The 12570-nt window shown below is 34.8% G+C and overlaps 1 protein-coding gene across 1 annotated transcript in view; it reads right to left on the reverse strand.

Annotated features, from left to right (window-relative positions):
• The window catches only part of GALNT13 (polypeptide N-acetylgalactosaminyltransferase 13), an 828252-nt gene that overhangs the window by 493779 nt on the left and 321903 nt on the right, over positions 1-12570 (reverse strand). The window contains exon 3 of the mRNA XM_078146313.1: positions 110-278. Within this exon, the coding sequence (XP_078002439.1) occupies positions 110-278 (169 nt within the window). The remainder of the gene's footprint in view (positions 1-109; positions 279-12570) is intronic.

Genomic DNA, 12570 nt, shown 5'->3' on the forward strand with positions numbered 1-12570 from the left:
AAATGAAATGATATTAACTGTTCACTATAATATTTTCTCGGGGATTTAAATAGTCTGTGATTTTTTGAGTATTAAATAGATATGATTCTGAAACACATTTTGAACTTACCCTTCTAATCTTACATCTGGGAGACTTCTGTTAAGTGCAATCAAATCACTGGCCATAAGGTTAAACTGGTTGATTTTAAACAGCTCTTTCATTTTCTCCTGGTCATCTTTAGGAATCCGCACTGCTTTCCCCATCTCTCCTGGCCCTTCTTGGTTTCTTGAAATGACAGCTGTAAGACATAAATGTACAAGTACATGTACACAGGATTGCAGTGTGTTATTTATATATTGGCTCCATACACTAACAAGCAAGTCTTTTGACACACAAACTTTTTGCAATGTCTAATGTAAAAGGGACTAGATGAAAAAGACCAATCACAGGTGCAAATCCATATGCTCTTTTCCATATAAAATGTATTATCTTGATGAAACCAAATCTTCCAAAATTTCTAAAAGTACATAACCTATAAAGTTTCAAAAGGTAGATTATAAGTGGTTCATAAAATATAATTTCTTTGGAATTTCAAGGGTCGATGATTTCCAAATTATGGGTATTCTCTCCACTGATGTTGGCAGCAACATGTATATGCCTTGATAGACTGTTTTTATGAATTGCTATAGACAAGAAATAAATAAATTAAAATAAATTCCTCTAGCAATAAGTCTCTAGGCTTGTCAAACTAGGCTGGATGATGGAGAGAATCTGAAATGGAAGCTTTTCCAGAACTTGGGTTCTGTGGTCCCAGCTTTCAAGAACTCAGGTTTCCTTGATACTGTAGTGAAGGAAAATGTTGTTAACAGATATAAAACATTAAAATATGAACATTGCATATATCAATTTAAAAGATTTGAATTACAAACATATGAAGATAGGCACCTAATCAAAAATACTGCTCAGAGTTTGGATTTATACAAAGGCCAGTTAGTTTCAACATCCAAAGAAATGCTTGAAGGAAGTTTCAGCTACAACAACCTATTTTTTTTTTGGCAGGAACACAAAATTGAACTTTTTGAACAAGACAATTTAACACATTTTTTTTTCAAAAAAGCACTGCACTTCCCTTTTTCGTTGAATCAGTTCTCTAGTGATGAAATATAATTTCAATATATAAATTTTGATTTTGTTCCCTTGTATTCTGTAATTAGAATTATATTACCATATTATTTTGTGTTTTGTTGTTCAGTGAGGAGAAAATGCAAGTGGGAATCTGTGTAAATGGCAAAATGTTCCAAAGTCCAAGCCTTAGGTTCCTCAAGTGTAAACTAAAGATGCTCAATTTTTCCTATTCATTTCTTTAAAAAAAATCTACAATCAAACATACTAAGCCATATAAGTTCATAATAAAATGTACTTCAGTCTTATCAAGCAAAATTGAATAAACTGTTAAAAGATTTAATGACCCAAGAGAACAGAAAATACACTTGAAACCTCAACCACATGTTCCTTAGATATGATGCTTAGCAAAATAATTATAAATTGTGAAATTAGGGCAAAATAAAATGTTGGGGTGTTCCCCCAAACCTCTCCGAACCTTTCAGCTGGTTGTACCTACATCGAAAAAGCCCAGGAATAGGGTTAGGCTGGTAAAAGAAACAAAGGTTTGGTCCCCTGAGCTAAGCATGTGTCTGTGGTTTTTTTCTTTGTGCATTCAAATGAGAGAAGGGAAGAGAATTAGGGTTTAAAAACTGGGAAAACCAAACTGTTTCGTATATACTGGCTGAATCTAGCCTTCAGAGATTAAAAAAGCACTAATTAAAAGCTAGGCCAAAGTCTATTATGAAGGAACCCAAATCACTAAAGCAGGCACTTCAAAGAAAAGGTTATGTTCAAGGACATTAGCTAGCTGGGAGAGCCCAGTTCTTTATTTTAAATAGCTTGGTACATGGGGCTGAGCATCTATGAACCTTAGTAGCCAAGATCCTTGGGGAGGAAGCAAGAAAACCCAGGAAGAAGAATGTTGCCAGTGCTCAGGCAAGTGCTTCTGACTTTTCAAAAAATAAAAGCTAAAAACACCTATGGGTTTTAAAATGGACAAGATTTTAAGCTGACAAAGTTTGATAACACTCACTCTTTTCTTGAACAAGAGAGCCACTGCTTTCAGATGAGTCAGGAAGTGGAGCACTCAAGAGCTAGGGTAGCATTTACTGCCAGATGAGTCCAGCAGAGCAGCACCCTGTAGAAACTATGAGACCAAGAAAAGCAGTATGGCTAGCAGTACCCTTTTTCAATCATTATCCTTCCTGATTTCCCTTCAGCCTTAGACATTGCCCATCACGCTCTTCAGTTAATCTCTTCTCTCTAAGTTTTCACAACACTATTCTTTCTAAAGTATTGTACCTGGAGTCAGGAAGACCTGAGTTCAAACACTGCCTCAGACACGTACTAGCTGTGTGACCCTAGGTAAGTCATCTCTGTTTACTTCAATTTTCTCAACTCTAAAATGGAAATAATGATAGCACCTACCATCCAGGTTTGTTGTGAGGATGAAATGAGATACTATTTGTAAAAGTACTTAGCACAGTGCCTTGCACAGGAAGAGTTTACAGATCTCTCTTGATTCTAGGGCCTTTTTTCTGTTGATTATTTCATTTATCCTATATATAGATTTTTACATCTGTGCTTGCATTTTATCACCCCATTATGCTGTAAACTCCCTGAAGGTAGATACTAGCTTTTATCTTCCATTGTATCTGCAACACTTAGTACAATGTCTGTTACATAGTAGGCACTTAATAAATGTTTTCTGAGTAACTGATGACAGTACAGTTTTTTATATTCACTCAAACTTCCTTTTTGCTTTTAGTATTTTTCTAGACATATCTATAACCCTTTATAATTTTTCTCCTTCCTCTGTGTTTCTAAGATTTTCCTTTTACATTTTTTTTATAATAACAGGGATTTTTTTTCAATCTGTTTTTCTTTCAAGGAATGTACAGTATCACACTACTAATTCCCTCTACTTTAGGGATGAAGGTTCATGATAGCTTAAGCAGGGTTCTTAACCTAGGGTCCATGAACTTTAAAAAGAAGACAACAATATTTCAATGTAATTAGTTTCTTCTGCAAGACTCCATATTTTACTTCATGCATTTAAAATTATATTTAGAGAAGGTGTCTACAGGTTTTACTCTACCACAAAATAAGTCCATGTCATATATACTCATACACACAAAAAAGTTAAAAATTCTTAGCTTAGCAGAACTTGAACAAATCTACATAACTGCTCAAAAGACTACTTTAGGGAAATTAATAATCATTTAGAGAGATACTGTAGAACTTTGTTATGCTTCCAGATCAATGGTGAGTGTCCATTCTGTTGAGAGATATAACGAATTAGCAGTTGGATGAAGATAGGACAATCATACTTTGAAGACTATATGGCTGGACCTGTGATCAGTGACTAAGATCCCCCTGCAAACAAATATATTCCCATTCTGTAGGCAAATTTTGGAGAAGTCACAGGTTAGGATAAAGTAGAGCACATAAGGGATGCTTCAAAGTGAAACTATCTAAGCAGGCATTTTATTAGAGCTGTGAAACAGGGAGAATTGAATCTACTGACAAACTAGAGATTCTCCAGCATGGAATGATGATACTCAGATGGTTTTCTCTTATCAGAGGCCTTGAGGAGCTACTTTAAACAGAGCCCCAGGAGGCACACTTACAGGAAGCAATATCACTGCCACATGATAGGAGCTTAGCAGAATTATAAGAGGAATGTTCTACTTTAGACCTTCAAGTGGAAGCAACCCCTGGAAAGCTTATCTGGTACAAGAATGTTATTAAATAGGTCTCCAGTGAAAGGGCTGTTCATCATCGAATATCTTTGATGTTGTTTCCTGAACTCTGATATAAGTTTTATTAAAAAAAAAAAAACTTTCTCTCCTGGAGTTTTGTGAACTGCCTGCTTATAAGAGTAGTTGTTCATAACACATATGGTAGCATCACAAAGTGAGATTCTTAAGACACTTTTTGTTAGATGAGGGAAAAGGCCAGTTACATAAAAAAAATCTCAAAATTATATAAAGGCCCTTACTATGAGATGAAAGCCTCTGACACAAAGGTTATCACATAAATCTGCATTCAAATGTATGCAAAATCTACCTTTATGAGTCAACTAGTATTAGAAAAACACCATGATCCTACATAGAACAAACAAAAAATAACACAAATAACCCTGCCCTCTCAAAGCATGATACCTTGTGAATTGGACAGAGAAACAAGTCTAAAAAGAAAAATAACATGCTGAGTATATAAGACATATATAATTAGAGAAGGGAGGATCCTAAAAGGAAATTGAGCAGATCAGGGAAGGGTTCATGAAAGACATGGCATTTGAATCATGGCAAGTAACATTTCATTTAGTAGGAGTAGGGCATTTCAGGAAGAGGGAGTAAAGGCCAGGAGGCCACATATGGTGGAGAATATTCATGAAATAATGATGGATTCAGTTAGGTAAGAACACTGAAAGAGGTATAATTTCAGTAGGCTGAGAAAGATAAGACTGTTGACAGATTGCAGAGATCCTGGAAGGGAAAGCTAAGAAATGAAACTTTACTAGGTACAGAAGAAATCAATGAAAGTTTTTGAGCAGTGGTTTTAATATTATTATATTATATTTAAGTCAAAATCTAGCTTTAATAGCAAAGAGAGACTGGGAAGGAGAGAGTCAGAGATGGCTTATGTAACCTGTAAAATAATTAAGGACAAAGTCTATATCAACATCTCTCTCTCTCTTTTTCTTTCTTTCTTTCTTTCTTTCTTTCTTTCTTTCTTTCTTTCTTTCTTTCTTTCTCTTTCTTTCTGTCTATCATGTATCACATAAATTAATTAATTATGCACTTTAACTAATAGCATATAGAAGAAAAGATGAACATTCTTCAATTTTAACATAATGTCCTACAAAAATAGTGTTAATGTCTATGGCAGATTTAATTAAAATTTTACATATCTCAAAGGTAGAATATTGTATTGATACTCAATCAAAACTCTACCTTCAAACATAATTCTTTTGTTCCATGTTGCTGGTCCTCTAAACATATATTGCTATGTTTTTATCCAGATCCCAAATGGACCAGTGATTCCTGGCTAGTAACCTAGCTACTGGTTCACTGGATACACTTTCTCCAGAAGAACAATTTCCACCTGAGATGTTTAATAGCTAGCTGGATTCCAATTTCCTCCTTTTTTATGACTTTATTCATTTCATCATTTATTGAAAAATATACAATAGTGAATCTAAGTCAAAGTTATCTTTCTTATTGATGGATAATTACATATTTCAAATTGGCAATTATAGATACATATTTACGTATATATATTCGTATGTTTGTATGTATATACATATATGTATATATATCTGTGTGTAGCCATATTTTATATTTAGCTATTTTTCCCATGTAAATATAATTTGGTTGTTAAGATAAACTTATCTAACTAGCTACACACACACACACACACACACACACACACATATATATGTATATATATATATATATATATATATATATATATATGCAGATCAACATTATGAATATGTGTGTTCAGGTGTATGAATTAATCATATATATGATGGGAGAGAGAGAGAGAGAGAGAGAGAGAGAGAGAGAGAGAGAGAGAGAGAGAGAGAGATATGAGTAGGAACCAGTGATGAAAAGAGTTAGCATTTACATATCACTTTAAGGTATGCAGAATGCTTTACATATGTTAACTCATTTGATCCCCACAACAACCCTGTGAAGCATGTACTATTATTATCTCCATTTAAACTGAAGTTAAGAGTGACTAAGTAATTTGTTCAGTGTTACACAGCTAGTATGTATCTCAGAATGCATTCCAACTTCTTTTCCTAACTCCAAGTCACATATTCTATCTACTGGGCCACCTAGATGCCTGAGAGTAATTGTATCTGAAGAAATGCAATTAATAAAATATCTTCAAAACGTGAGTTAAGAATAGGGGAGAAAAAGAGGAAGGATATGTGCATGTTCACTAAAAGGACTCTAAATTTCTCTTTTGACCCTTTCACCCCATCTCTCTCACCCCATCTCTAGATTCTCTTGTCTTCTACAAATAAAGACCACAACCTTACATATTATTTAGTGAGGTTTTGCTTTCATTTACTTATGAATTTAGATCATCTCTATGTTAAAAAAAAAAGGCATGCAAATATTTAGTAGCAGTATCAAGATTTGAACCCAGAGTATAGTTTGCTGAATTAGTATAGGAACAAATCCACGTGGCTTCTAATATTCTTATAAGAAAATGCAAAATTACCATCAGTTATATCCTTGTAAATAGGTTTATGTTGGGAGTGTCCATAGTGATTCCTAAAGTTTATAGCTCCTTAATCATTTTCATTTTCTGTGTGAATAACTAGCTAAATGCTTAATGTATATCAGGGAAACATAAACTTCCCCAAAGCTCAATTCACCATCCTAAAATAGCCACTACTGAATATACATTTGACATTTCACAAAATGTTTTATCTGGGCATGGGCAGAGCTTTGGGAATTTTCCCCTCAACTTAGGGGGAAAAAGACTGAAAAGTTATAAGATGGAACAGGCATTTGTTTTTCCTAAATTTTGCCAGTAAAAAACATGCCACTTCTAAGTAGAAAATTACCCATTTGCAGGGTCACAGGATCTTATAATTTAGTACTGCAAGGGATGGTAAGAGATCATCTTATCCAACACCCTCATGTAACGAAGAGATGGAAAATAATGTGCTGCTAGGCTGCAGCAGTCCCACTGTTATACACATATTTCCATAAAGACAAGGTCAACAATTTTATATATACTTAGCAGCAACTCTTTTGCTTAAAAAAAAAGTGCCAGAGAACATTCTATGCAAATGTCAATAGACATGCTGAAAGCTACTGAAAACAACTGGTAATCTTTTTAACTTCTATCCTCCAGAATCTTGCAATGCAGTAAGAGCAGGGCTGACAAGCTTTTATTCACATAGCTAGATCATAAGCATCTAAAGGGCAGGTGTTTTGAGAATTATCCATTTCATTTTTTGCTTGACCTTTTTCTCAGTTTATTATCAAACTGCAGTCTCTGCACAATTCTAATATGCTTTGCTTCCATATGTTTTTATATATAGTGACTTCAATGCAAATATGAGAAAAAGTGGCATGTAAAAAATACACGTTGGAGAGTACAGATCAGGAACAAGGAACTAATGACACGAAAACAATTGTAGGCTGCACAGAAGCCTTATATCAGTATGTCAGTAATACTTTCAAGGAAAGAAGTAGAATGCTTTGACTATGGTTAGGACTAAATGATATAACACTCCCTCTCCCCCCAAATGAAATTGAGTAAAATTTAATAGACAGGAAATGGCTTGTGACTAATTTGCCAGTCATTCTTGAATCATCTGTCTATGTAAAGTCATACTAATGTGTTTAAAACAAAAATTCAAAATAAGTCCAAATCTAGAAGAAAGAATAATTATGAAGAAAAAATATGTTGTTCAGTCATGTCCAACTCTTCATGACCCCATTTGGGGTTTTCTTAGCAATGATACTGCAGTGGTTTGGTATTTGCTTCACCTGCTCATTTTGCAGAGGAAGAAACTGAGGCAAATAGGATTAAGTGACTTGCCCAGGGTCATATAGCTAGTAAGTTTCTGAGGCCAGATCTGAATTCACAAAGACGAGTCTTCCTGACTCCAAGGCCAGCCTCTATCCACTGCACCACCTAGACGCCTGAAAAAAATATAGAGCATACAATTAAAACAACTAAATCCTGACATATATAACCAAGTTATTTTTGATAAATGGAATATTGGTGGAAGAAACGATTTTCATTTATGAAAGTAATTGCAAATAGAAGCTCTACTGGTGTGAATCTATTGTTAGAAAAATAACCCAAATCATGTATAAAGGGCCTCTATCAGCAAATTACTGACATTGTAATGTGACTACATAAGGCAGTGAAAAATCATGCAAATTTAGAATATAAATTCATTTGGAGAATATTAGAGAGAAGGATGGTGGAACATTTAATATATTTGATGTTAAGATGGCTCCTATGGGAGCCCAACTCTTCAATGCAGCCTCAAGCAAAGTTGTAAAAATGTCACAGAGAGAACAATGGTCATGAACACTAAAGAGAAACAGCAGTAATTTCTCCTTCCAGTCCAGTTTAGAAGAAGAATATAGCCAGAATGCTATTACGAAAGGGGAGTTGAAACAGAAAAGTAGAACAAGTGGAGTCTAGTAAATGAAGCCTTAATCTTGTGGATGTTACAAGTTTTATGAGTTAGAACGCTCTATTGGTTTGGAAGCTTGCCCAATCTCTGATGAACAGATCCTGAAACATGTGGAATGCTTTGAGTAGGGATATACCAGTGGAGGCAGAAGCATCCATGTGGGAGGGGAAGACAAAGGAAAAAAGGGGAAAAGGGAGGAGAGGAGAGGAGAGAAGAGAGGGGAAAATATCTTATCTTGTGCTGTCAAAGAAAGAAGCCAGAGCATAGCAATTTATAGCTTAATCAAGGCATAGCTTCATTACTTATGGCCACAATGGAGAGAGTTTTCTCCATAGAAGGGAATACTTCTCATCCACTTATACAAGGTTAAATATTTTTATATTGTGAAGAAAAAAAATAAATGAAGGTTTTTGAAAAGATTAATAGAAGTGTACAAAGTTGAGAGATTAATGGAGGTATAAAATAGTCATGATAATGGAAATATACAAGTAATCAGTGAAGCACAATAGCTGGCAGAGGGTACATATTGTTGGGACATTGTGAGAAAGTGGTAAAATGTTAATGGATGATTGATTTCAGTAAGTAGTACAAGCACTCACATTATTCTGAAAAAAAAATCACACTTCATTACAGGTAAGAACTTTCTCTTTTCTATAGTTTCTTCAGGTCAGTAATACCTAGACTACCCATAGGCCATTGCAATGATGTTAAACAAGCAACAAGTTATTGTTGTTGTTCAGTCATTTCTGTCATGTATGACTCTTTGTGACTCCTTTTTTCCTTGTTTTTTTTTCCAATACACTGAAGTGGTTTGCTGTTTCCTTCTCCAGCTCATTTTACAGATGAAGAACTGAGGCAAACAGGGTTAAGTGACTTGCCCAGGGTCACACAGCTAGTAACTGTCTGAGATTGGATTTGAATTAAGGAAGAGGAGTCTTCCAGACTCCAGGCCCAGTGCTCTATCCACTGCACCAGCTACTTGCCCCAAGTACAACGGCAAAAGTAGAGTTTGGATCTGTTAGGTCAAAAAGCATGATTCTATACTTAGTTATATCTAGAGTGATAGTAGAAGAGGCAATAATAATAGTATTCTCTTAGATCATCTACAATTTTGTTACACGTAACAGCTCCATGGGCCCAGGAGTATAAATCATGGGCCTGGAGAATAAATGCCTGAAAAAAAAGCATAAAGGAAGAAAAAAAATAAAATCATCATCACACATCCTTTTTGCGTCTTGAGGGTAAGAGCTGACCATAGCATTATTAGCAGGCAGTTCTATTGACAAGCCAATGCTGCTGCTATGTACTTTTATCCTGCCCTTAGCATGTGCCCTTAGGTCATGTTTCCCTTTCAAGCAATGGTTTTTAGGTTTGTATAGGTAATTCCTCTCTCATTGCTACTCTAATACACAGGAAATAGTAGTGCAGCATCTCCTATTTCTTTGCTAATATTTATTATGAACCTGCTCTAACTGCAACTCAACAATATCTTTTTTTTCCCCATTACAACTCTTTGAAATGGTCTTCTTTTCACATTTCAATCAATGGATTTTGTGCAGGAAAAAAAAAACATAGCAGTAAACTCTGACTGGATCAAATCCAGAAGACATTAATTATATTTTCCTATTAGATAATCTCTTATTAGATAATCAATAGGGTAGCACTTTTCCATCAGCCACTTGGGTAATGAAGAAGTTTTCTCTAAAGCGAAGGCAAAGGTCACTTTAATCTTACCACAGACAACTGGTATTTCAAATCAAGATTTAGCAGATTTTTTTTTTTTAGGATATGTTTGTGCTGCAACTAACCCTAAACAGATATCTTTTATTTGCAAAGTCATAATAAAAGTAATTACTCCACTACAACAAAGGGATCATTTGAATAGTCCACATTTAAATATCAATGGATAAATAAAACACATTTATTAAACACTTATGACAAATTGTCATATTAGGTACAAGTGATAACACATATAAAAATTAAAATTGTTCCTGCTTTCAAGGAGGTTACACTTCAACTGGGGAAGATATAACATTCAAGAAAGTTCAATCAGAGGGCAGGTGGAAAGACACAAAAATTTTAATGTTATTTCAGTGATGCCAATGGGAAGGCCCAGGGATCCTTAGTATCTATCACCTATTAATGCCATGAGGCTGCAGGGTAAGGCAATGGTAAGGTATTCCATCTCAGTGGAAGGAATAGAGTTGGTGACTCAATCTCCTCTAAGTCATCTGAGCAGTCAAATGTCCAAGATAGGTTCTGGGACCAGGGATAAGAGACAGGGAAAGAGAAGGCAAAGGGTCGGGTCCATCACAAATAGGTTTGTGGTTAAGGATTTTTCTCACAAGTGCCCTGTGAGGTATGCTGGTAATGTAATATAAGTATTATTAACCCCGTTTTACAGAAGAGGAAATTGACACATCTAACAATTTAAATCACTTGCCTACAGCTGTGCAGATAATCAGTGGCAACCTCCAGCTCTACTTCAGTGCTCTCTCTACTATAACTAATGCCTAATTGACTAACTTAGTACCAGCCCACAAAATTAGGACTTTCCTGTTCTTCTTGTGACAAATTCTCTCTCCAGCACAATGAAACCTTTCTCCATCCTGCACCCTAAAAAGACACTACTGTGTGCTATTTACAGGGAAAAAATATTATGTATGAAAGTTAACGCCTAAAGAATGGAAGGACACTAGGAAAGAGGTATCATAATTTCTTCCCATATTAAAAAAAATCATTTTGTTAATTATCACAAGCCCTTCCTATCTGAAACATCTCACATGAGAACACTCATAGACTTTCAGCAACACACAAGAGAAAATCAACAAGAAGCAACTGGGAGAGTGATCAGTGAAATTCTATTATGGCCTACCACATATAGATCTTTCTCCTTTTCTTCCAGCCCACTTCTAACTAATATATTGCTTCTCCCCTTTCTATCTTCACCCTTATCAATACCTCATCATTCAGTGGCTGGTCCAGGTTTTGCTTGACTCAGTTAATAGCATTTAACCTAAGAAGCTAGATGTAACACTGCATAGATGTCTGGGCCTGAAGTCAAGAAAACCTGAACTCAAATCAGATCTCAGACAATTACTGTCTGTGTGATCCAGGGCAAGTCATTTAACTTCTGTATGTCTCCATTTCCTAAACTCTAAAATGGGGAACATAATAGAACCTAATGGTACCTACCTCCCAGGGTTGTTGTGAAGGTCAGCTGAGACAGTATTTATAAAGTGCTTAGCAGAGTTCCTGCACATAGTTGGTGCCATATAAATGCTAGCTATTCTCATCTGAACACCATAGGCAAGAATTGTCAACTTCTTTAGACTTAAAGGAGAATAGAATAATTATCTCTATTGTTCATTAGTTAATTTAAACTGCAACAGTCACTGATCATTAGCTTTCTGCAGACTAGAAATGTGATTTCCAGTGACACATTTATTACAAATAAATTCCATTTTAACCAAACAAACTGCCTGTCACATGGAGTTCGATGTAACAAAATTTTACCTTTCGTATACATGTGCTCATAAGCGTTATGGAGGGTGGAGTTAGGAGGTAGAGTGGAAAGGATAAGATTGATCAGAGAGGGATAAGTTAGTCAGAAAAGGTTTTCTGAAGTGGGTAATGTTTTAGTCTAGTTTTGAAGTGCTGTGGGATGAATCAAAAGAAAGGAATAAGGGATTCTATATAGGAGTAAAGAAAATGTGTGTAGAAGCTGTGTGCAAAACATGTTTGCAAAATCTTTTTTATCAATTGAAAAAATGCTATTTCTTATTTTATAATTGAATGTGGGTTTTTTTTTGTTTAAAAAGTAAACAAGACCCTAAACATTCTATCATTAAAGAATGATATTTTCAGATGCATTAAAAAAAAAGATTGTTTTGCATAGTCTACCATTCTGGAAAAAAACATTACACATTCAGAATAATCACTAATGTTATGAAATGTTGAAGTTGAATTAAAATAATTTCCATCTAAAATTAAAATACTTTCCCTTTTAAAATCATGTAAAAATCCTATCTCATGAAGGCTACATGATTAGTAAATTTACTTTTAAAGTGAATCCTTTATTGAAGAATATATACTCAAAACATCAAAAGCATATTACTACTGTGTGGTAAGAATAATGTACTTTTCATCTTAGGGCTAATTTATTTAAACATTAAGTTATGAACTCAAAATCATTGATTGAAAGGAACTCTGTTCTAAGAATCTGGGGGATTTAAAAAACTAATGTTTTTATAAGAATGTTATAGGAAGAATTTGGCAAAAAAAACCAAAGATAAGCCCA

The sequence above is a fragment of the Phascolarctos cinereus genome, unplaced genomic scaffold (genome assembly GCF_003287225.1).
Source record: "Phascolarctos cinereus isolate Bilbo 61053 unplaced genomic scaffold, phaCin_HiC Scaffold_726;HRSCAF=1367, whole genome shotgun sequence".
Lineage (NCBI taxonomy): Eukaryota > Metazoa > Chordata > Mammalia > Diprotodontia > Phascolarctidae > Phascolarctos > Phascolarctos cinereus.